The 26,514-nt window shown below is 35.1% G+C and overlaps 1 protein-coding gene across 4 annotated transcripts in view; it reads left to right on the top strand.

Annotated features, from left to right (window-relative positions):
• SDK1 (sidekick cell adhesion molecule 1) overlaps positions 1 to 26,514 on the top strand; it is a 1,196,729-nt gene that overhangs the window by 850,597 nt on the left and 319,618 nt on the right. For all 4 annotated transcript variants that reach the window (XM_031949904.1, XM_031949968.1, XM_031949836.1 and 1 more), the window contains 2 exons: positions 3,710 to 3,886; positions 23,346 to 23,482. In XM_031949904.1, the coding sequence (XP_031805764.1) occupies positions 3,710 to 3,886; positions 23,346 to 23,482 (314 nt within the window). The remainder of the gene's footprint in view (positions 1 to 3,709; positions 3,887 to 23,345; positions 23,483 to 26,514) is intronic.

The raw sequence follows: 26,514 nt of genomic DNA, 5'->3' as shown, positions 1-26,514 counted from the left end.
CTAATGTAAAAATATTTTCTATGATTTCATTTTCATAATGCTTATTATATTTCTTGTCTTTTCAGTGGATAAGGGAGAAGATAGAAAATTTAGGACTGGAAACACTAAAATTGATTTTTTTTCTTTCTTTTTTTTTTTTTAAAAGAAGGACTGATTGAAGTTATACCCTTACTAACAGTATATTAGTGTGCTGAATAGGCAGTTTTCAAAGTAGGAAATATAAGTTATCAATAATCATATGAAAAAATCCTCCAAATCACCAATAATTAGAGAAGTGAAAATTGAAGTTCAATCCCACACTCATCATATTGTCAAAGTTGGCTCCCAAGAAGAACATGACAATTGTTCGAGGAGCTACAGAAAATACTGTATGATAAGTGTATCTCTGAATTGGTCCAGACATTTTGAAAAGCAATTTGGAACTATGTTCAAAAGTTACTTTAAAGCATACATACCTTTGGACTCAGTAATACTTCCCAAATACTTCCCAAAAGAGATCAAAGAACATTGAAAAGACCATTTATATAGAAAAATCTTTTTAGCAGCTATTTTTGTAGTGTCAAAGAACTGCCATTGTAAAACTACACAAATTACAGTATGTGAATGTAATAGAATACTAGTGTGCTGTAAGAAATGATCCTTTCAGAGAGGAAAAGGAGGACACTAGTGTGCTGCAAGAAAGGTTCACTTCAGGGAAACCAGGGAAGACTTAAGTGAAGTGAGAAGAACCAGGGAAACAATTTATACAATAACAGGATTATGAGAAAAACAACTTTGAGAGATTTAAGAGCTTTGATTAATGTGATAAGCAAATTTGATTCCAGAGGATTAATGGAGTATGCTGCTCACCTCATGATACATGGATTCTGCATACAGAATGAGACAGATCTTTGAACTTAACCAATACAGAAATTTGTCTTGTGCAAATTTGTAAGAAGAGTTCTCTTTTTATTCCTTTTTTTTCCCCAATGAGGAGAGATTAGAGAGAAAGGAGAACTAAATAATTGAAAAAGACACATTAAAAGAAAAAAAGAAATGTCCTCCACCAATGAAGATAGGCAACTCGTTGGCAGCTTAAAGTCTTATTTTATTTTTTATTTTTTTTATTATAGCTTTTTATTGACAGAACATATGCATAAATAATTTTTCAACATTGTCCCTTGCAATCACTTCTGTTCCAACTTTTCCTTTCCCTCCCTCCACCCCCTCCCCTAGATGACAGGCAGTCTCATACATGTTAAAGTATATCTTAAATACAATATATACAATACTTACATATTTATACAGTTCTCTTGTTGCATAAGAAAAATCAGATTTGGAAAGGTAAAAATAACCTGAGAAGAAAAATAAAAATGCAAGCAGTCTACATTCATTTCCTAGTGTTCTTTCTCTGGGTATAGCTGATTCTGTTCATCACTTATCAATTGTAACTGAATTGGATCTTCTCATTGCCAAAGATAGCCACTTCCATCAGAATACATCCTCATACAGTATTGTTGTTAAAATGTATAATGATCTCCTGGTTCTGCTCATTTCACTTAGCATCAGTTCATGTAAGTCTCTCCAAGCCTCTCTGTATTCATCCTGCTGGTCATTTCTTACAGAATAATAATATTCCATAACATTCATATACCACGATTTACCCAACCATTCTCCAATTGATGGGCATCCATTCAATTTCCAGTTTCTAGCCACTACAAACAGGGCTGCCACAAACATTTTTGCACATGTGGGTCCCTTTCCCTTCTTTAATATCTCTTTGGGATATAAGCCCAGCATTAACACTTCTGGATCAAAGGGTATGCACTGTTTGATAACTTTTTGAGCATAGTTCCAAATTGTCTCCAGAATGGTTGGATCTGTTCATAATTCCACCAATAATTCAGTTTTCCTGCATCCCCTCCAACATATGTCATTATCTTTTCCTGTCATCTTAGCCAATCTGACAGGTGTGTAGTGGTATCTCAGAATTGTCTTAATTTGCATTTCTCTGATCAATAGTAATTTGGAATACTTTTTCATATGAGTAGGAATAGTTTCAATTTCATCATCTGAAAATTATCTGTTCATATCCTTTGGCCATTTATCAATTGGAGGGCAGCTTGTAATTTTTAAACAATTCTCTGGACTACTTAAATACTAAATGACTTGTCCATGTCATAACTAAGATTTGAATTTTGGTCTTCTTGATTTTCAAGTTGATCTTCTATACACTATGTCACATTTTCACTTACTATAGATAGTAAAACGAATGAAGCCAAGATTCTATATTCTTCATTACAATTAATTGCCCTTATCAAGTTGGAAAATGGCCAGAAGGGATAACGTTTTTCTGGACCAGAAATGTGACATATTTCCCTGATTATTATATTTAAAGGAATATTAACTTAGAAAACTAGAGGGAAAAAAAGAGACAATTGAACAAATATGACAAATGTTTCTTTCCTGTCCATCTCCAGTTTTTTTACGGCATGAAAAATCTTACCATGAATTAAATTTAGATTTAAAATAGTTTTAAAATGTTGGAAATAATAAAAGGGAAAATCATGGGGAAGGGGAGAAGCTTAAATTACCCTGAAGAAGCTGAGAGACTCCATTAGAAATGCACATCAGGAAAAGAAAAGGAATAAATTGTTTTAAAGTGTTTTTGATGTGATTTCAGAAAGTAATAAAGATGGCTAAGTCTATCTTTCTGCTTGTCTGGAAGTTAGCAAAGAATTCCCTTTGATTTTCAGGACATTAAGGTGGCTTTTTGGATGCAATTAAACATACCCAGCTTGATCCTATGAATGAGAAGGGAGAAAATTAGTCATTTTGGGCATCCATTAATGTTTTCTTGCTACTGGTTTACATTACACCAGAGGAACTAATTTATTCGGACACCATAGTTACTGATATAAGTGAAAGCTCCTCCCCAAAGGAGCAATTTACTCATTTCTTTCTGGTAGAATCAGGCCCATTATGTCTCAGGGTAATTTCAGATAAGTAGTTTTGTAAATGTCTGGACTCTGTGCATGTTAGAACTTTAAAGCATGGGGCATATTTTGGAAATCAAATCAATTAATTTTGAAAAGTAAAAACAGCACTTTCATCCCATGTGGCAATGCATATTGGTCCTTACCCAGAGAGATCTAAAGACTGGACAGGCGCTTAATTGACTCTGTATTTGAAAAGAAAATGTGCTAAAATTGCCATAGATAAAGATTAGAAGAGAAGGAAATGTAATTTTAAGGACAATTTGCTATAATGGTTAGATTTTAAGGAAAGCAGGTTTAGGAGATGTGATTTTTTTTCCTCTAAAACTTATATAGTTCTATTTGGGGGATTTTTTTTTCTTCTAATTATCTATGGTATTTGCCTAAATATTAATCTGCTTTTTTCAAGAAGCCATTCCAGGTCAGATCAGTTGAATTACATTTTTACACTTTGGAGGGCCTGGTTGCTCAAATAATTCTTTTAAACTTTTAATTCTGAAGTAAATACATACAATTTAATTTCCGTGTCCTTATTTGGTAATTTAGTTTGGGTCATTTTTGTTTTGTTTGCTTATTCACTTTTTGTTTTTGTCCTTTACAATTTTTGAATTTACTTTGGTAATTTATTGTGATAATGGTAAGAGCAGTTCCTGCTTTTTACTCAGTCTTTTTAACTACTGTTCCATGGTTGGATCTTTAACTTAATTGACATTTTGAAACATTTTCATACACAGATATGTTTGGAAGAAGGACAACATCATTATAAATACAGCTACAAGTTCTAGAATTGTGGTAGAAAAAGATGGTTCCCTTCTTATTAGTCAGACGTGGTCAGGTGACATTGGTGACTATACCTGTGAGGTTATTTCTGATGGAGGAAATGATTCAAGAATAGCTCGATTGGAAGTGATGTGAGTATTATATCTATTAAGTTTTGTCAAATATTATCTAATGATATCGATGTTACATATAATGCTGTTATTTTGAATAATAGATAATTCCATACTTCTCTCTCCACATGGACAATCAATTGCCAAACCTTGTTTTTTTTTTTTTAACCTTCACAATGTTTATCATACTAGACTCCTTGTTTCTACTTGTAGAGTTAGTAGATTATTTCAATAGCTTCCTAATGGGTTTCCATGCCTCTGCCTAGTCTGTCACTACACCAGCCTAGTTTATGTACCACTGCCAAAATAATTTACTGAATTGCAAATCTGACTAAGTGATTCTCTGACAAAATCAACATTTGTGGCTGCCTAGCACGAGGGAGCTGACAGCAGACCAATAAAACATTTATTGAGAGTTTTCAACGTGCTAGACACTAGGCTGAATACTGGAAATACATATTCCCTACCCTCAAGGAGCTTACATTCTACAGTGAGTAGGAGCTCAAGGAAATGGAGGAGTCTGACAGGAGAGGGGAATGTAATGTTAAAGTCCAGAGAGTTAGAAGTAGAACTAGGAGAGAGATGAGAGTGATGTCCTGGGAACTTCTTTAAATGGTAATCCCTTATAGGAATTCACTAATAAGAGGAGGAAGACAAAGGAATATTCAGTGGGCTCTCCGGGTTGAGAAGGCTGTAAAAGGCAGAGGTAGAAAATAAGATAAATAAAAAAATAAACCTATATGTACACATATGTGTGTCTGTATTATATCATGTGTTTATATACTCACACACATATACATATATATACAGAGAGAAATACAGAGATAGAATCTTTTGTTTAGGTTTTAAAGCCTCATAAGAACCTGGCCCCAACTTATCTTTTCAGTCCCTTTGTCCAGTCAAACTGGCCTTCTCTTTGTTCATCATATTTCTGTCTCTCTTGTCTGTGCCTTTGCACTGGACACCTCAAGTGCCACTAATTAGTAATAAATAGTTTGTTGTTGTTCAGTCCTATTCAACTCCTTGTGACCCTGTGGACCATAACACACCAATACTTTCCGTGAGGTTCTCTTTTACCATTTCCTCCTTTAGATGAAAGAAAACAGAACTCAAATTAGCTGTCCAAGGTCACACAGCTAGTGAATGTCAGAGGCTGGATTTAAAATCAGGCCTTCCTGACTCCAGGCTCAGTGCTCTACCCACTAGGCCACCTAGCTTTCTCTTAATCAGTAATAGGGCCTCCTTCATAGAATTCCTCTCCTGCTTCAAGATGCAGTTCAAATTTATGAATCATTTCACGATCCCTTGTAATGTCCGGGCTAGCTTTCTGGAGGTCCTCCAGAAGGGCCTTGGTCTCAGCAGGGTAGACACTGCCAGGATGGACAGAAATAGTCTAGAGTATTGTCTCCTTCAGTTTCCCAGTCTGAACCAGTCTCCCCCATAGGGCAGGAGGCAGGAGAGCCACCAGGAGGCTGATCAAAGATAGAATCTCTGTGGCCGACTTTGTCCTCAGTTTAAATACCCTATTACAATTACATCAATTGTAGAACCATTACATCACCATGCTACTTACTAAGTGTATGTGAACTAGAGAACCAGTGTCTCATCAGTTCCACTGAGTTAATACCTTGTTTCTTTCTTTTTTTTTTATTTAATAGCCTTTTATTTACAGGATATATGCATGGGTAACTTTACAGCATTAACAATTGCCAAACCTCTTGTTCCAATTTTTCACCTCTTACCCCCTCCCCCCTCCCCCAGATGGCAGGATGACCAGTAGATGTTAAGTACATTAAAATATAAATTAGATACACAATAAGTAATACCTTGTTTCAAGTATATTCCTCCAGAGTTAAGCTCTCTACAATCCCCTAATGCTAGTATGCTGCCACAAAAAGTAATACATACATATATAACATGAGAGAATATAGTATATAAATAGCTAATATTTCTTTCTTTCTTTGTATTTGTATTCCCAGGTCCTTATAAAATTCTTGGCATAGAGTGGGCCACCTAATATGTACTTGAGAGATAGATTGAATTAGTGTCCTGGATTACCATTCACAGCCCATCAAAAGGGCTCTTAAGCAATTTTAGAAATGACTGAAAAGTTTCACCACTAGATTAGTTGAATTGTTTATTGATTATTGATCTATTGATCTGTATGTTCTTGTTAGTTCCCACCCCCTCCTTTTCTTTCACCTTAAGCTTCTATTTCTGTGGCATAAAGTATAAATACTTTAATATAATATAATTTAATATAATAAAATAAGTACAGCCCTTTATTCTTCTGTCCTTTATTTATTTACTAGCTTTTTTTTTCTAAACTGTACTCTCTTAGGAATTGCTTCAGGGCACTAGTACAAAATTAAAACATGAAAATAGATGAAGCATAGCATTGCAGCAATTAGGACAGCAGTAAACAAAATTGCATATTATAAACCATCACCTCTCAATTTTTTAAATGCCACCCCATAAAGAAAAGCCATTGTAAAAAGACAACTCTTACTGGACTCTGCTGGGTCTCAAATCAGAAACGAATTTCATACAGAAGGAACTTACAATAAAAAGCTTCTCCTCTCATCAACGTGCATGTGAGATATACAGAGGTGTTACAGGAATCTCCCACCTGCTCACCAGCATTCTGATAGTATTGACAATAGCAGCAATATTAACTGACACTTATGTCTAACTTCAGAATTAACAAAAAGCTTTATTAATTGCAACTCTGTTATTGATAAGTCATTTTTCAATCATGTCCAACTTTTTGTGACTTCATTTGGCATTTTCTTGGCAGAGATACTAGAGGAGTTTGCCCTTTCCTTCTCTAGCTCATTTTACAGAGGAGGAAACTGAGGTAAACAAAGTTAAGTGACTTGCTTAGGGTTACATAACTAGTCAGGGCCTCTCTTAAATTTAAACTCAGGAAGATGAGTCTTTCTGATTCCCAGGACTACTAGGCCACCTAGCTGCAATGAGGTAAGTGATATAAGCATTCATATCCCCATTTTATAGATGAGGAAATTGAGGCTTAAGGAAATGAAATAACTTGCTCCTGTCTTATAACTAGTAGTAACAATAAGAAGAACTCACATTTCTGTAGAACTTCAAGTCTGTAAAACACATCTTCCTCACAGCAGCTCTGAGAAATGTTGTATGAATATTAATATCTTCATTTTACAAGTAAGTTGTATGATTTGGATCCTGATCCAGTATTCCTTACACTGCCATTCTACTGCACCAACTATTTACAGTACTTTTTTTTGGTTAAAAAATAATTACTGGATTGTCTTTTTCAATGATAATATTAAGGTCTGTCTATCATTAATAGGGATTCCTAGATAAATGATCATGAAACCCAATTTGTCCATTATGGAGCAACCCATGCCAAATCTCCCCAAATGTTTCCTCAGTGTGTAGCTCTAGGCAAGTCATTTAACTTCAGTCTACCTCAGTTTCTTTATCTGTACAGTGAGAATAATAATAACACCCACCACAAAGGACTAATATGAGGATCAAATGAAATAATAAATGTAAAGGGTCTTACAAACCTTAAGCCACTACATAAATGCTAGAGTTGATAATTGTTCTTTGTTGCTGTTAACTCAGATTTTGGGGAAATAAAAATGTTCTAAAGACGGGGCAAGAAGCAAATTTTCTTCTTGTCCTCTACCAAAGTCTCCACTTGCCAGTTTGCTCACTAGCTATGAGATGATTTCCCATTACCTGTAGAGTCACCCCTTTACCAACAGTCATTGACTACTTTCTATTTTTAACCTACTTGCAGAGCACATGACTATCTTTGACAATGGACCCCGCTTTTCAAAACTGTTACTCCATCTCCTATATTTTGCTTCCAACTTCTTCCTTAGGAATTTCTCTCCATTATGTTAATATCTTAGAACATAAGCAGTAAGTTTACACAATGTTTTGTTATTCATTAAAAAAAAAACTACCTCTGTATAATCTTAGATCATCTGTCATTGATATCAAATAAATAAGTGTTAGCATTTCATAAAGACCCTGTCAGCAGAAGCAAAATTACATACTTTCAATGTAAATGCATTCTTTTCCTTGTAATATTTTTATGTTCAACTGATTTACATACCCTCTCTACTATTTGCTTATTCAATTTCTTCTAAGCAAAATACATTTTTAGTAAATGTTTGTTTCTAAAAAATATAGGCTTTTTATTGCTAAAGTATTTCATCTCTAAATATAGAAATATTTACAAATTTGAGATGGTAATCAATTTAGTGGCAACTTAGCTACAGGAATCATTTGGAAGACAACAGTGACATCATCCCCTTTAATGTGCTACAAGGTTAATAAATCCTCCATGTTCCCAAACCTGAGTAAAATGAGAAGGCTGGGGATTTCACATAGGTATTTCTTTTTGGCCAAATTCAGTTGAAATCATCCTGTATCAGGAATGATAATAATAATAATAGCAATTTTTACTGTTCATAGTACTTCCCCATATATTATCTAAGTAATGACTAACATTTCCACAATCTGCTCAAGTATAAAATGCTAAAGCAGACCTGTTCAGAAAATAGCAAGAAATAAAAATCTCATATTTTAGACCTGAGAAGGATTTACACCTAAAATGACATCCTTTTAAAGTGACTCAAAGATTACTTCCTCTTGCTATTTCTCCTCAGCATAAAACTACTTTATTTAATATAGATATTATTTTTCAAAGTAACAAAAGTAGCCTTTTTAAAAAAGCAGGAAATGTGTTGACTTCCTATTGTATTTGTTTTGCCTACATCAAAAATGCTTATTTTTCTTTCATGTATCGTGTAAAGAAATGTTTTATTCTTCCTTCTTGGTTGGAATTGATGCTGTTATAATTAATTATGTAATGAATCCAGAATATTATGAATTAGCTTGGCCTTTAGGTAAATAATTTTGATAGAGGTAGTGCTCTGTGACTCTAAACTCTGTGGGTGGTGGAGCTTTGAAAATGTGAAGGATTTAAGAAATCGGGAAGACTAGTGGGAGGAAGAGGGTAGTCATGGAGAACTTTAAAAGGTACAAAATCTTTGAAGAAGAAAAGTAGAAAGAATGAGCCTGGTGGAGGGAAAAGGGGCAGGGGTGGCTCAGGGGGAGTCAAGTCACTGAAAAGACACACAAGAAATTTGGGGTTTTAGTATTTTCTATCCTAACCTTACACTTTCAACATCACAGGATTTCTCAGGATGAGATTCCCCTGTTCTGTAACCCAACAGAGTTTTATTTTACCTTCTTTCCCTTTAATTGCTTGTCCTTCCAAAGGACTGGAAGGGTAGTCAGCTCAGCATGCAAAGGGATTCAAGGGCATCAAAAAATTTTGTTGATATCTTTTCTATCTTCTTCATTTCACAATAAATTCCTCCCCAATTCTCTACTTAGAGAATCCTTTATAAAAATTTAGGAAGAAAGGAAGACTAAAAAACTACAAACACAAGTTTATCCAAGCTAGCATACACACCAATCAAGTTCAACTGTGTGCTCAGGGGACCACATTGTTTGTACTCTCTCTGCTGCAAAGAGAGGGAGGGAGGGAAATGCATTCTTCCATCTAAGAGGGAAACCTCCTAATATTGATAATTACTTCATGACTTACATCATGTAAAATGAAAGGATCAAAGCTTCCTGTGGACAGTGATTAATTATCACCCATATTTCTCCATGACTTTAAGGTGTGCGCATCCCTTTCCTCACAAAGGATCCATTCCTCAATCTCTCCTCATGTCTTTGAGGTGGTCCTGCTAGTATTCTTACCCACATTTTATAAAGGAAGAACTGGGGGCTCAGAGGGAGGAAGCAGCTGACTCAGGGCACAGAGGCAGGGACAGATTTTAGCTCTACTTGTTCAAGTTCAAAGTCAGGACTCTTTGCCCTAGAGTAAATCCCATGTAATTCCTAGGTCATATCTTTCACGTGAAAGGCACCTTATTTTCAAGCTTTGTCTAGTGTCAATAAGTACCTTGTTCCAAGTGTTCAGAAGACATGTGAAGCTGTGTGAGGGAAAGGTCATGACCACAGAGAGGTAGAGTTAGGGATTGCCATCCCAGGATCTCTGGGGCCTCCAGTGTCCTGGCCAGAGAAGGGAAATGACCCAAGTTAATGTATCATCGGTGGACAAGGCAGAGGACAACCAGAATTCCTTTTTGCAGAGGTAGCAGGGAGGCCAAGGGCAGGAATCCTGGAGAGGGCTAACCAGGGAAAGCATTTCCTTTCTTCAAAGGGGACCTGACTGGGTTGTGGATGCAGCTCTATAGCGGATCTGGATGAAGAATGAGCAGAAGAGATGACAAATCGGGCTGACATACAAAGAGACACAGCTGCTGGCTGTGGCAGAAGGAGTGCTAACCAAAACCCAGACCCAAGCAGGGTGCCGGCGTGTGCGGAGCCGCGGCCCCTGGGATACTGCGGGCCGTGACTGTGGCTCTCTGGCACCCCGAAAATGCAGAGCCGGCGCGGAGAGGAGAGAGGAGAGCAAAGCCCAGCGGGACTGCGATAAGGGAATAGCGACAGCTCTCTGAAGTCCCTGTGCTACGCTGGCGGTGCCAAGGCACCCGGGGGCTATCACTTACCTTATGGCATGGCCCCTGCGGAACAGTCCATTCAATCCAGTAAACATGAAGTGCCTAACACAGGGAAAGCGGCATGGCCACGAGAGAGAGGGCTGGCTCAGACTTGGGGGCACCCACGTCCAAATGCCACCTTTGATTCTCTCAGTCGGCCTAGAAAACTCTAAAAATGTCAGTTGCAGGCAGGTGCAGCTGGGAGCCCCGCACTGAGCCTGCTCACACCGACGAAAGGCCAGGTCTGGCCAAGGAAGCCCCTCGCCCGACGGGCACACGTAGGCCCGCGCTTGGCAGCCCGGCGGCACAGGGCTTAGGCCCTGGATCAAGAAGGTCCGCCCACAGAACCAGTCTCAGACTGCTGTGTGACTCCCAACAACTCCGCTCCCCCTGTTTGCCTCAGTTCCCTCATCTGTGAAATGAGCTGGAGAAGGAAAGGGCCACGGCTCCACCAGGAACATAGGCCCCGAAAGGGTCAGAAAGAGTCAGACACAGCTGCCAAACAACGCAGTGCATGTATGTAAACCTATGCGCTGATCCAGGCACCTGGGGCCCGGCGCGTTTGCAGTCTGACGTAGTAATAATGGTCAGTGAGCTTACAAGTGGAAGGGCCTAAGTGTGACAGCTCAATTACCACAGCGGGTTCCGGTTCAAGCAAGGAACTGCCTGAATCCCTTTCTGAGGCGTCAGACCAAGGTGGCTAAGTCTGCATCTGACAGGAGGACACCAGGAGGTGTCGGGGTATAGTCCATGGCTGGGATAATGCTCAGTCATAGGGCAGATTTCCCCCACCCGGTACAAGCCTGAGGGCTGTTTTGCTTCAAGGATGGAAAAGTTTACATGAGCTATTTCTTATTTGGGCATTGATGGTACATGTTGATAGCACTTGACTATATTGATAAGAGTGGAAAGAGCAGTCATTGAGTCAGCTATCAGAAGTGGATTCAAATCCTGACTTCTCCATTTCTCACTTTCCTTATCTATAAAATTAGGGAGCTGAGCCTGTATGGTCCTTTATACCTCTAACTACAAACTTAGGATAATCTTATTGTGTTCCATTTCTTTTTAAGCTACAAATGAAGAGTCAAAGGAAGAAAATAATACATCATATCACAGGTGGCTAAAAAACCCAGAAATTGTAGATTACAGTAGAACGTTTTTGTGATTGTGTGCTTACTTTATGGGAAGTCTGATAACATTTGTTATTTAAGATTTTACTTGTGGCAACTGATAATTCCCCAGTGTGACTCAGAAGCAAACACCTGCAAATTACTTAATTTCTAAAGTGAGGTGGAGCATAACCATTACAATTGATATAATAACTAGAAACAAATGAAAGACCTTCCATAGAGATCCTTTCACCCAAATTTTCATATTATCTAAACAGGCCTGTCATTAGAGGATTTTAATAAGTTTGAATATTTTGCCTCAATGAGAAGAGAAAGGGGTATTTGATGATGATCAGCTTTAGCTATCTCTCTGGAAGGAAAGATTTTACTGATTTCCAATTATTACATTATATCATGCTTATATTTAGAGCTGTTATTGGTATGACACAACCGAGGCTTTGCTCTAGAGTACAGACATTTAGAGTCAAAGTGTTTCTTCCTCACAATGACTAACATCCATGTTCCCCACTATATGAATTCTACATAAATCTACAGGGTATCCCAAGGCCACTCCACTCACAGAGTCTAGTCTCTTAATGCCAATTTTTCTTCCATTCCCCCTTTAGAGGTACATAATAGTATATCAAGGGGACTGATTCCACCCTCTCCTGACATACTTTGTTTATATTCAGACTATATTCTGCCTGGTTCTCTTACACCCCACCACCATCCTGAACTGAATTTGTCCCAGGTGCAAGAAGTCTTAGTTATTGTTTTGCTTATATTTACTATCACAAAATTTAGCATTTGAATATTCCCTGATTATTTTAGTCTTCTCTCTGTAGCTAATTTGTAAGCTTCTGTTTGTAAGGGATGTTGACAACATATGTTTTTCCTTTATTTTTCACAGTACTTAGCATATGTGTCCATAAAAGATTTCACCTCTTCTTATGAACTCAGAGTAATTCCTATGTTTATGGAGTTCAGCAAAAGTCTAAATTATAAAGCTTGCTAAAAAGCCCTGACCCTTAAAGGAGAGTTAAAGACATCTTTCAATAAAACCATTCCTGACAGAACCATAATAAAGGCAAAGCAATTTAGTAGTTTCTTGAGAATTATCAGGGCTTTAAGCTGACCTGTCATCTTCAGCATGAAGACATAGAAGATAGGTTTGACCAAGTCATCATCTGTAAATTAAAGGACAAGCTTTTTATATAAAAATAATGTGTGTTTGATTGCATAGCAATTCACCTCCAGTTACAATTTTACCAATTACTTTCTCTTGAGCCTTTTTCAAAAATGTTTCTCCTAAACTCACCTAGTTTTCTCTCCTTCATAAGTAAATCATTTTAGTTAATTTTATATTACAGTGTCATTTATAGAATTTTTTTTATTTCTTTCTAGCAGGTACAAACTAATTCAATACTGGAAATTTTTTTCTAATATTTTTCTCTTGAACTTTTTTCATTTATCACCATTTTTGCATATCATTCTTTCTATGAAATTTTCTCCAGTCTTTTATCTTTTTATCAGTCCTTTTGGCAGAATGCCTACCAACTGAAGTAGATTCATTATATACCAAATCACAATTGTCCTGTATGTAGTATTTTAAGATTTACAAAGTACTTTGCCAGCAATAATCCCATGAGAGAAGTAGTCTTCCCAATTTAGAGATGAGAAAACAAAGAATCAGAGAAGGTAAGTAACTTTCTCCTCTCAGGGACAATAAGTGTCAGAACCAAGATGCACAGACAGTTCAAAATAAGAACTCATTTTTTATTATGACATGCTACATCATCATATAGGATGATACTACATTTTTCTGGCATCTTTGAGGAATAAATTGTTTCACATTATTGAAGTTTATCCTATGACATGCCAAAACTATTATTTTAATTATTTTGAACATGAGAATTATATCCCTTTCCTTTAAATATAGTGATTTACTTCTAGAGGAATTGGCCATGGAATATTAATTTAATCTTATTCCTTTAATTCTTAAGCTGTTAAGTTTCCTTCAACTATTTTTGCTCCTTAGATGCTTTTTGTCACTTGTTGATTTCTTTCTACTCATTCTTGTACTCACCATACAATTTCTACATAATCCTAACTGATTATTATATTTACCAAAATTTTTGTGTTTCTTCTATTTGAAGTTTTTAAGAGGCAACATATAATGGTTGGATTGACTTGCACTTCAGGCATTTATTAATTATATAGTTCTAGGTAATTCACTTACCTTACACAGGCTGTTTCTAAATTTGTAAAATTAGGGGAATGGAATCCTGGATATTTAAGACCACTATGATACTTTTTTCATTGATGATTAGGCTCAGAATTACAGGATTTTTTTGGCAGGGGGTAGAGAGTGGGGAGTGGGGTTGGCAGGGTGACGAACGTGGGGAAGAAGGAGTGAAGGTTGTTATATCATGAGTTCTTTTCCTCTTTGTAATATACTGGAATAGAAGATACCATTCCATTCATTTCACAGATTGTTCATAGCTAAAGAGTGGTCTTAGATTTCTCAAACTTTTATTTCATAGCAGAAAATTTTGCCCCAGATATGTTGTTTGACATTGATATTCTAAAATTTAACAGCTATATGCCTTGGGTTTTCAAGCATGTTTTGTTTTGTTTTTGTTGTTTTGATTTTTGTTTTTTTCTGGCAGTGACCTGTAGATTTAATCAATAATAACTTTATTGTTTGTGTTCAAAAGGTCAGATATTTTTCTTATACTTTTGCCTTCACTATGATATTCATTTTTAAAATATATCTGTTTTTCTGTGAGACTGATAATTTTTAAGTTATTCCTGTATGTTTTGTTTTCAAAATCACGCACTTCAGCATTTTCATTGTGGGGATTTTGTCTTCATTTAAATTTGCTGTTCTTTGTTTTCCTTCTATCAAATTTGTGTCCATTTCTATATTTTTGAGTTCCACTTATATCACTCTCCTTTTCATAACTTCTAGCATTTTGGAGAATTTTTCTTATGTGAATTTGTGTCTACTCTGTTGTTTGGCTTCAACAATTCATATTTGAGAGTTCTCGTTTCCAACTTAATTTTCATTCTAATGTCTTACTTAAAAATTATATTTTTTAGAACCATTCTGGTATCTCTTGTTGCTGTGCCATGACTTCCGAGGAGTTAATAGAATTTTGCTTTTCATTGAAAGTGTTTGGTTTATTTACTTATATAATATTATTTAAACTAATATGTCTTTTAAAATTATTTTCTGAGATTTTTCATTTTACTTTTTACTTTCATGTTATGACCTTCACTGATGATTTATCTTTTTGGAGTTATACTTTCTTAAACTTTGTGTCTTTTAATTTTTTTCCCCTGTATTCCTAGTGTCTTGTCTTTTTTACTTTCTTACTCATCCTTTTGTTTCTAATCACCCTTTCTTTTTCCCTGCTGTGGCCTGCTTTCTCTTGTACAATTTCTGAAGCTAACATGCTCAACCTCTTCATTTGGGAACTATGAGAGCCCAGATATTTCCCTGCCCAGAGTAAATTCTATGTAGAAAAGACTGTAACTAGGTTTTTAATTCTCTTGTCCTAACTGGCTCTGTCTTGTCATATTTTCCACTCCCCTATATTACCCTTGACAATTGTGCTGTTTCTGTTATATTGGGGCAAAGCAGAATCAGTGTTTTCTTTTTCTTCTTCTCAGATGTTGAAGTGCTTTGCAGACTGAGTCTTCCCAATGAAAAAGCTTGGGATCCTGAAATGGAGGTCAATCAGGCTGACCCTACCCTGCACAGGGTATATTGGGGATAGGGTATAAAAGCTTTAAGTATTTAATATTGCCAATATTATTGCCTCAGGTTTATACCTTGTATGATGCATTTATTGTATTATGTATTCAGCTTTAATTATTCCATATTTGGCACATATTTTCTTCTTTTGAATGTTAGATTGAAGAAATATGAGAAATATACTTATTTCATCATCTTGATAACCATGTGACCAGAATTATCTCTATAAATATCATCTAAAGTAGCTAATAATAGGAAATTTAATTATGAAATAATCAAACTAATTTTCATGTATTATTCTATTAATTGACAAACATCAGTTTTCAAGCAAATGTCATTAGATTGACAAACAAGTGTTCTTTTGTATATCGTGTTCCTCTTTGGCAGTGTGGTAAATGCTGTTTTAAAATAGACAAAATAAAATATACAAGACTACACAACAACTCAATTACATTGACATATAGTTTTCATATTATAGATTTTAAAAATTACATATTTTAGGTCTAGGTCTCAGCTTCTGGTCTAGGATTATTTGTCACTATATTAAGTATCCACAGAATGCTGTGCTTTTGGGGTACATGTATCCTTTTCTAATAATTTTCTTTATCTTTCCTGATTGTGGCACAATTTAACTTGTTTGATAACATTCTCCTGTTAGTAAAGAAGTCAAATTGATCATAAAATCTCAGAGTTGGAAAGGTACTTGAAAATCATCTAATCCAACCAGTAACTGAGCAGGATTTTAATCTCCAGGCCCTTGCTATTGTTGAAAACAAAATCCTGAACCACAAAAGACACAGTAAATAAACAAACTCAAGATGTGTGAAGATGTATAAACTTTTATTACATTCCTGCAGGAAGCAGGCACAATGCTGGACAAGAGCTCATACACACTTTTCAGGAGCAATGTTAGCTTTTTTTATCCCTAACCCTCACTGCAAAGTCCCTCCTTCAACTTTCCATTGGCAGGGGGTATAAGGTCAGCTTTTCCTGATCCTCCTACAATATACATCCCTTAATGTCCCCTCTCCCATTATATACACTGTATGATCATTAAAATGAGCCTTAGCTCCTCCTGGAGAGAAGTTAATATTTGTGAAACAATTATGCATGTTTACCCTAGCTTAGCTCTGATGGTTGTCCTTTTAACTTTTTTTTTTTAATTACTCAACTAGTTTTGTCCAGTTTTACCTAGTTTCAACTGGTTTCAGGAGTTCTCCTGCTCCCATCTTCTGAACTACTTCTGGTTCCAGATTTCCTGTTCTTCCTCTATGGGAACATAACTATTTACTGTTCTCACAATAGCAAATATTATATCCTTCCCATTGTCTCTTATCTAGCTAAACATCTAAAGTTTCTCTAATTGATGTACTATGACATAATCTAAAGCACCCCTCCATCATCCTGATGACCCCTCTTCATATGCACTTGAACTTTGTAGTTCCAAAATGTAGTATTCAGATCTGAAAATCATATTCCAAATATCATATGAACATATTTGGGGAGGGGGTAATTTGGGGCCTTTAGCATCATACTGTTGCCCCATTAATCTTGTAGGCTAACAAAATCTTTAGATCATTTCCAAAATAACTGTTGCCTATCCTGTCCTATCTCATACTTATAAATTAATTAACTCAAGGACTCTACATTAATTATTTAATTAACTCAAGGATTCTACATTTATCCATTAAAATTTCATCTTATAATTTTGGGTCAATTTTTCTAGCCTATCCAAACTTTCTAATTCCTGTCTGTAATCAATTGACTTTTTCTACTAACTTAATGTTACCCTCATATCTCTTAAGTATGTCATCTTTTCAAATGGTTGATAAAAATCATGTTGTGACCAACTCTACTCTTGAAACCCCATTAATAACTAATTATTTTGGGGGTCTGATTATTCAAACAGTTCTAAATCAACTTAAATTTACCCACATTCCTTTATTTTATTTAAAAGTATACCATAAAAAATATTTATCACCTATTTTTCTTAAGTTTACACAAGGGCATCTATATTCCCATGATCTTAAAGTCTAGTTATGCTATTAAAGAGAAAACAAGCTCAGTTTGTCATGGTCCTATCACAGACTTTAGGTACTTTCAGGGTTTGAGAAACAGAAATCTGTCACTCAGACGCTTACCATAGATGCCAGTTATTTAATAGGGGGAAAAAGGAAGGGAAAAGGAGGAAAACATTTATAGAGTTGGAAGTCATAACCTGTGAAGACCAAGTTACCACCCTGGATGCCTTAGAATCAGCCAGAGTCAGGATAAACAAAAGTCCTTGGTCTTAATTCTTGGTCTTTGGGGGTAGGAGTGAATTGGATGGATGCAGGATCTCCACAACCTCTCCTCTTCATCTCCCGCCCAGATGTGACCCTGGCTAGTCTTACTCCACTGTGTAGTCCCTCCTACAATTCTCTGTATACACCAATTATTGAGCCAGCACAGGATAGTGGGAAGGGCCATTTTCCAAGAATATGCCCTTAGAGTATTGTCCAGTCAGTAATTAGCCTTAAGTGCTCTGTTGTTCCACGTCAGTGTATTAACTCAAGAGTTTCAGCCCTTTACAAAAACCACCTCGTTTTCCCACCCAGGCCCCTGAATGCTGATCTCTAGGGTAGAAAGCATACAGCTATGACCAGAAAAGAAATATTTTTAATTTTCTAGTCAGAGGCCCAGATTGAGTGATCTGCTTTTTCCTCTGGTGCTAACACCTATTGTAACTTCACTGGAAGAAAAAGTGTCCACAGTAATACTGCCCCTAATTCAAGTTACTTGTTTTATTTATTGCAAGGCAATTAGAGTTAAGAGACTTGCCCAGGGTCACACAGCTAGTAAGTATCAAATCTCCAAGGCCAAATTTGAACTTAGGTCCTCCTGACTACAGGGCCAGTGCTCTAACCACTATACCACCCAGCTGCCCCCATGGTGCTTGTCACAGTAGTAATTCCTCAGTGTCCTAGACCGGTGGAAGGAATGGGTTTCTTCCCTGCTTTTAGTCAAGTAGAGACATACAATACTCAATAATATTATTATTAAATATACATATATTAAGATATAATCTAAAACCAACTTTATATAATATCTTTAACAAAATATGTACTAGCTAGTAATAGATATAATAGAATACAAAATTAATTAGAGAATAGCAAATACATATACATAAAAGGATGTGGAAATCAATCATTGTTACAAAATAGGATGTAGGAGAAAGAATACAAATTATATTCCAAGCAAAGCTTAACTGGTCACTTCTTGACAAGCAGAGGCACCAATAAATCTTTTCATGATATAAGTACATGATTTTGCTCCAATGAGAGTGAATATAAATATAATATATTAATATTAGTATAATACAATATTAATATATAATAATATAAAGAGAAAATATGTAATTTTCAGAGTATATTCTAAATTAAGCCATTTGCCTTTCTCTAATCCTGAAGACTCCCTTCCTATTCTTCACGATTTCAGTTTCAATCACCTTGAGTAAACATTTATTAAGCATCTCCTGTGTTCAAAGCTCTATTTTTGACGTTGAGGAAACAAAATTTAAAACAAAATAGCTCTTGCCCTCACAAAACCTATATTCTACTGAGTTCAACATGGACCACCATGTGTAAATATGAAATAATTTGAGAATGGAGGAGGCCTAAAAAATGGGTGGGGGGGAAGCAGGACATTAATGGAAGGCTTCATGAAAGAAGTTATAACTTAGCTGAGCCTTGATGGTTTCTGACAGTTGAAGATGAGGAGAGAGTGTATCCTAAGAGTGGCAGTTAGCTTCTGGGACTCCCTGAAGGTGGAAGATAGTATGTGGAGTTCAAACAGCAAACAGCAGCTAGTTTGGCTTAGATATAGAGTATGCGAAAGGGAGTAATGTGCAGTAAGTTAGAAGTGTTGATAGGATCTGTAATGTAAAGGGTCTTAAATGTCAGGCAGTGAAGTTTTTATTTTATAACATGGGATTTAACTTATCTTTCTCTGAACCACTTGAAATTATCTCTTTAAAAAACCTCAGATTTGTGCCAGACTATGCCTTGCCTTCTTTATCATGTATTTTAAAATAATGGACACTTTTCTCCCAGGGTTTCCATCATTATTAATTCAGCAACTATTTCCTCCTTATTGATCCAAATTGTGTCCACAATAGCAATTCTCTGTCACTTCCTCCCCCTTTTGAAGAATAGTCCATTTGGGTAAGGGTCTTTCCAATGAGCAAAGTCCTTGACCTCTTAAACATATATTCCAAATAATCAAACTTGTCAGATAAATGATTTTTGAGTGGATAGGCATTACTACATAGACTATAAATTATTTTCTTAAGTTAGGAATCCCATCAATGAAATCATAGTTTTAATCCAAATTATGCTTTTTCTTACACTGAAACAACAAATTATCTTAAATCTTATTGAGCTGTATGTGTAAAAATTCAGCAAATTTATGACCTTGTTTAAATAAATAGGAATTATTTATCTAAACCATCTCTGCCAAATATCATAATCATAACAAAATAGAGATAATAACTATTATGGTATAATAGTATAATATGTTTTATATAATAAATATATTAATGATAACCATTATTGTTGTTGTTATAACTAGCATAATGATAATGCTTTTAGATTTTCAAAGCACTTTATAAATATTATCTCATTTGATTCTCACAACAATCTTATTGCTATCATAGAAAGTCAACATATTTTTTCATCTTTTGCTACAAGTAAAGGGAATGATTTTAAGGTTCTGCACAATATTCTGGTACAAATTTATGGTCTGTGTTGCTGTTGTGATCCCCAGTGCTTGAATGTGGTCCCAAGTTTCTTTGGTCATTCTTATAGGTAGATAAGAGAAAATTAAAAATATGTTTATAGAACAAGAACAGAGTATGGTTAATTCCTCCCCAGGGGTCTTATTTTGGATTCATAAATGCAGCTGGGAGGCCAACCTTGGTGTCCCATGAGCTGTTTCACTTTCAGGCAGGAATTGAGATACCACTAATTAAGGAGTATGACAGTGTAGGTGAGAGTCTTCTCCTTTCTATCCCAGTCTTTATTATTGGATCTCCAAGAATTTATTTGATATTATTTTGTATTTATTTTTGTAATTTGACATTATTGTCAACAACAATAATAATACATTTGTTAGTACTTTATAGTTTACAGAAAGCTGTCCTATAAAAGTTCTAAAATTCCTATTTAGAATTCACTTTAATTTAACCAAATCTTATTCTTCCTTTAAGGTCTACTTCAATCCTATCTTTTTCATAAAATCCTAGATTACTATTCCATCCTCCATCTCCAAACCCCTTTAGCATTTAAGTCAGCCTTAGATCATAAACTACTTTGGATTATTATTTTTTTCGTGTTTGTACATCTTGTCATCTAGTTTGGACCATTAATTTCTACAGGGCAGATCTGGATCATGCCTCAAATTATTTTAAATTGGTGGAAGGAAAGGGTATTTCAGAGTATCATTTATAAAATTTGGTTCCAGAAAGAGCTCTAGAAAGCTTACCTAGAATCCTTCCTTCTTCCCACCTATGCAAACCCCAACCCTCTTTAAAAATCTTCCTCAAACCCAATTTTTCTAACTTTTATAATACCCAACATAGTACTGTGTATAGGGGAGATGTTAAGGTAATTTTAAAAATAAATTTATGCACATTATCCATTCAGTTTATGCACATTATCCATTCAGTAAACAGATTGAAACAGCTACTGTGTATGAGATATAGTCCCTGATTGAATGAATGGATGAATAAATGAATGAAGGAATGTCATTGAACTCATTCAAGAAGTATTTCTTGAGTATTTCTACTATGTTTAGTACTAGAGGAATAAAGAAACAAATTAACAAGCTGTGCATGTCACCTATGAAAACTTATATGAGAAAAGTATGTTAAAGAGATCTAAAATTTATATGATCAAAAATAAGATGAGTCAATTATGTACTAAGAGTGAGAAATAGTAGACAGACAAAATAATGCATTGGCACCTCAGAAACATCAAATTAACAAAGCATGTGTTGTGTAGATTCTGTACAAAAGATTTATGGGAAAATGTGGGCAAGAATCACACAGGACCAGAATACATAGAGAGTCGTAGCAGAATCTTAGAAGGAGACCTTATCGTTTCTAGAGATTTCAAACTACAAAAGTAATGAGATAATACCTCTTGAACTGCTTTTCTAATAAAACATTAATGTGTTTGTTAATCCAAATTGCTTCTATTCTTCCTTAGGAAGGACATTTTTCATTTGCCATTTCCCTCCATTTTTTAAAGGCTCATTGAAATGATCAAGCTTTTAGACTTAGACACGTGATTATACATTTCTGTCAAGAATTTAGGTCTCAAAATATTATCTATTTCTTCATGATGAGGATACTACACAGTAAAGGAAACTGGCACTATATACTTTACTTGGTCAGCTTCTTCAGGAAATGCAAACATGGTGACCCAGAACATTGATTAGCTGCTAGTTTCTTCAACTTGATGGCCATAGTGTCAACAAGTTACATAGTTTAAGGGAAGTTCTTATTCAATATATATTCATCAGGGATATGTATTTTTTTCTTCATTTTTAATTTGGCTTCAGCTGTTACTGCTTCAGTAATTTTAATTTTGTTATGTTGAAGGTGAGACCGATTTATATTGGAAAATAATAGAAAATCCAATACAGGAGATTTTTATCCTAGCATGTTCTTTACCTTGGGCTTAATCAGAAATCTAAGGGAGATTAGATTACTGAAGTGCTCAAATAGAAATAAGAGGCCTTTTTCTGGTTTAAAAACAATTCATGATTAAATGAAAAAACAAGATAGCTCAACCTGAATTTTTTATTATTATTATTATATTAAAGTTTCAGTCCATAGTAGAATATCATGTAAGTAATATACATAGGTCAGATGATATTGTGTATTTTAGGTAGCTCTAACCATGTAGCAGTTTAATAAATTTAAAAGGATAATGAGTACATTATTAATTAAGGAATCAAGTGTAATTATGGCTTCTTGCTCTGACCTGTGTGGGTCAGCAGTAATTGATATCTGGGAAAGAATCAAAAACTAGTTAATAAATGGAATGGGTCAGGCCCAGATAACCCCTTCAACTTTCATTGCTGGAGAACATTTAGATAAATTGCAGCAACACAGACCAGTCATATTCCAGAATTTTGCTCCCCTATTTTTAAAATGCAAAGGCTAAAGACTACACTTGGAATGGTTGTGATTTTTGTCGATTTTAATTTGGGAGCTCGCAAGTCCAGTGGCTAACGAAAAGTATACAGTTGGGGTTTACCATCCATTTTCTAGTAAATCAAAAGGAAAGTCTTTCCTAAGAGCAACACTTATCCTTAGAATATGTGCATTTTAATTGCATTTCAGATTTATAGCATTTCTCATGAGTTTACTATGTCATCCAGCACTTTAACTATATTTTCTATTTGAATCTTACTCCCCAAATCTCCATTATCCAAAAGAAAAGAAGCATCCTATAACAGTATAACCTCTCATCTGTCAATGAATCCAACAACTCTGTTACTTAAGAATAAATATGGTAATTTTAATGAGCAACTCTATATGGTTAGTGTCATGTTTTCTGCTTGCCTGAGTATGAAAAATTTTGCATTAAATCATATCTCCCTTTTTTTTTTTTTTTTTTTTTTTTTTGCTGTGTGTATATGGTTTACTGCTGTTGTACTACTAAAATCTTGGTGTAAAAAATATTGACTAGGTAATTAATTTTAAAAAATACTATTGGAATATTGACTTTTTCCACATTAAATAAAAGTAACATTAGATGTTTGGTTGCCTGCTTTAGGAACTTTAATACCAATTTTATCTTATAAGTAACATAAAAATGTGAATAATGCAATTTATGAAAAGGGACATTGCTTTTTGGACAAAGTATCATACCTTTATGGGCACCATTTATTTCAGTGTGACATATTAGGTCTATCTAAGCTAAGCTGGTAAATAAACAATTTATTGCTTCTGATGTGTTTGTGTGTTTCTTTTCTTTCATTTTTTTAAGTGAACTGCCCCATTCACCGCAAAACCTCTTGGCTAGCCTGAATTCTTCCCATAGCCGTACTGTGATGCTCTCCTGGGTTCGACCCTTTGATGGAAACAGTCCTGTGCTTTATTACATCGTGGAGCTGTCTGAGAACAGTAAGTAGAGGAAACAATTGCCATCTTGGAAAATGATCCAAATTCCTTCTGAATTTTTAAAATTCTTAACCTTTACCACAGACTTGAGACTCAGGAACAAAGAGCATGATATTACTTTCCTTGAAGGTCTCTAAATGGAAATATATCTGTTACTTAAGGAAAGGTAAAAAGAGATCACAATATCTGTAAAAGGAAACAGAGAAAATCGTCACAGGAAAAAACAAAAGACAGAGTTGAGGCCCAGCTGGATTGCCATCCATCCAGTTCTGTTTTTTTCCTCAACAAAAACTCCTGGCATGAATAAAAACCATGAAAGGAAAAAGAAAAAAATAAATAATCCATAGCCCCGAGGCTTGTCTCTGGATAATGAGAGCTATTGAGGAGTTTACCTGTACATATTCTATTCCTCTTGTAAGGTCAGTAGAATTAGCAAGGAGACAAAGAGAGCATTGCTAAAGGTTGAAACTATTCATTAAAATAACCCTCTTTTGGAGATGTGGGGAGATTTTTGTAGATTTTATTTATCTGTGCAATTCATGACTACAATTGCCATGAATAAAGAGAGTGCTGACTATAGCCTATTTAGAGCATTTAGCTGATGAATAGCTAGTTAATGGTACTAAATAATAATAATTACAATAATGATGATGATGATGATCTTCTTGACTTCATTGAAGTATTAAAAACAGTAAGTAACAAAGTTCATATGTATATAGCTCTTTGAAACTTACAAATTACTTTCTTTACAACAGCCATAATAGGTAGGGAACGCATGTATAATAATCCCCGTTTCACATATGAGAGCTCTGTATGTAACCTTTAGTGGTCAGGTGGCTCGTCCCTAGTCAAATAGCTAGTAAGCATGAAACTCAACACTTAGACCTAGGCCATGGAAGTTCAGGCTCAGTGCTCTTTGTACTGTACAACAATGCTGTATTTGAATGTTTCCTGAGATAAGACTTTAAACAAAAAGCCATTGGCACTCTTACAATTAAACTCATTTTTTAAAAGTAAATTTTCCTAATAATAAAACAAAATTATTGTTTCAGTAGTGTCCAATTCTTTGTGACCCAATTTGGGGTTTTTGTGGCAAAGATACTGAAGTGGTTTGCTATTTCCTTCTCTAGTTTATTTCACAAAAGAAAAAAATAAGGTAAACAAGGTTAAAGGACTTGCACAGGATCACACTGCTAACAAGTGTCTGAGGCCAATTTTGAATTCAAGAAGATGACTCTTCCTGACTCTATGCCCAGCACTCTATCCACTGTGCCATCTAGTTGCCTTAAAATCAAATTACATATGCCTATTTAAAATCTTAGATTTTAAAATCTGTATTATTCCCAATCTAATAATATTATTAGCAAGCATGATATAGTTGCTTGCTGTTGATAAGTATTTTGTAATTGGAAATAACATAGGATGGCATCATTTATCTTCTAAGTTACTTACAATAATTTTCATTTCCCTTTTACTTATATGTCAGTATTTACTTATATGTCAGTATATGTCAGAAAGGTAAATTAGAAGCAATTACTGAAAACCTTACATTGAAAACCTTCCATTTTTACTTTATCCAGTAATTACTAAAGGGTCACTGAAACTTGTTTAATACAGGAGTATCATGATCAATAGCAATGTTTTAGAAAGAATAATTGGACAGCTGTGTAAAGGATGGCTTAAATAGAGAAATATTGGAATACTAGTTAAGGTGTTATAGAGGGAAGGAGGAATGAGGACCTAATCCAGCCCCCACTGAATGAAGACCGTAGGTATAAGAGAAATTAGCAGGACTCACAAATTATTTGGGTATCATAGGATGAAAAACAATGAAGAATCATAAATGAATTCCATTTTAGCATTGAGAGATATGGATATATCCTATCTGTGACACTACTTATATGACATGGGCAAACCACTTAATCTCTGTGAGCCTCAGGTTGCTCATTTGTGGTCTGTATGTGGTCAACTGAGAAAATGTGTGTAAAACATAAAATGTTGTATAAACATTTATCATCCACTTCCTCCTCGTCATCAGCATCACTATCTAAGAGGTTTTGACTGAGGATAAAAGAGAGCAATTTGGAGAAAGAAATATTTGGGCCATGGTACACCAAGGCCAATTTAAGCAAATTAGAAATATCCTGTAATCATGTTTCTTCCTTTAAGATGAACCTCAAGTACTATCTTCTGTGCAAAGCCTTTCCTAGCTCACCAACTATTATTGGCCCCTTCTGAAGCAAGTGTTTTTAATCTTTTTGTGTGTGTATGTCATGGATCTTTTTGGCAGTCTAATGAAGCCAAGGAATCTCTTTCCAGAATAAAGCTTTTAAATGCATAAAATAAAATTAACAAGATTACAAAGGAAACCAATCATATTAAAATAGAATCATTAAGATATTAAAAACAAGTTAATGGATCCCAGGTTTAAAATGGCTACTATAAGACAACACTGTATTTAATTTTTTTGCATTTTTTGAATTTATTAACTTTATGCTACATATATTTTTCTATATGTACCTGTCTTCCTTCATTAGATTGTTAGTTCATCGCAAGTAGGAATTATTTCAGTCTCTATACTTGTATGTATACTCTTTACCATTCATGGTGTGTGGTACTTGGTGGGAAGCAAGAAAGAAAAAGGAAAAAAGCATTTATTATGTAGCATCTACTATGTGCCAGATACTGTGCCCAGAACTTTTACAGATATTATTTCATTCAAACCTAAACACAACCTTGAGAGGCAGGTGGTGTTATCCCCATTTTATAATTTAGGAAACTGAAGCAAAGAGCTTACATGACCCACCCAAATTCATACAACTACTAAATGCTGGAGATTAGATTTGAAATCTAGTCTTTCCAATACTTAGCCACTGCACTACCTAGGTGCCTCAGTGGACTTAGGAGAACCCCAGTGGAACTGATTGATTCATCCTTGAATTTCTTCTGCATTTGGAATTTGATACATGAACTAGTTTATTGATACAAACATATGTATATGAATGTAAACTGAGTATTATTGTTTTAAAAGAGTC

This window comes from Sarcophilus harrisii, chromosome 1 (assembly GCF_902635505.1).
Source record: "Sarcophilus harrisii chromosome 1, mSarHar1.11, whole genome shotgun sequence".
In the NCBI taxonomy this organism is placed as follows: Eukaryota; Metazoa; Chordata; class Mammalia; order Dasyuromorphia; family Dasyuridae; genus Sarcophilus; species Sarcophilus harrisii.
Note: the sequence above shows the minus strand (reverse complement) of the source record. Positions and strands in the feature narration are given on the sequence as shown.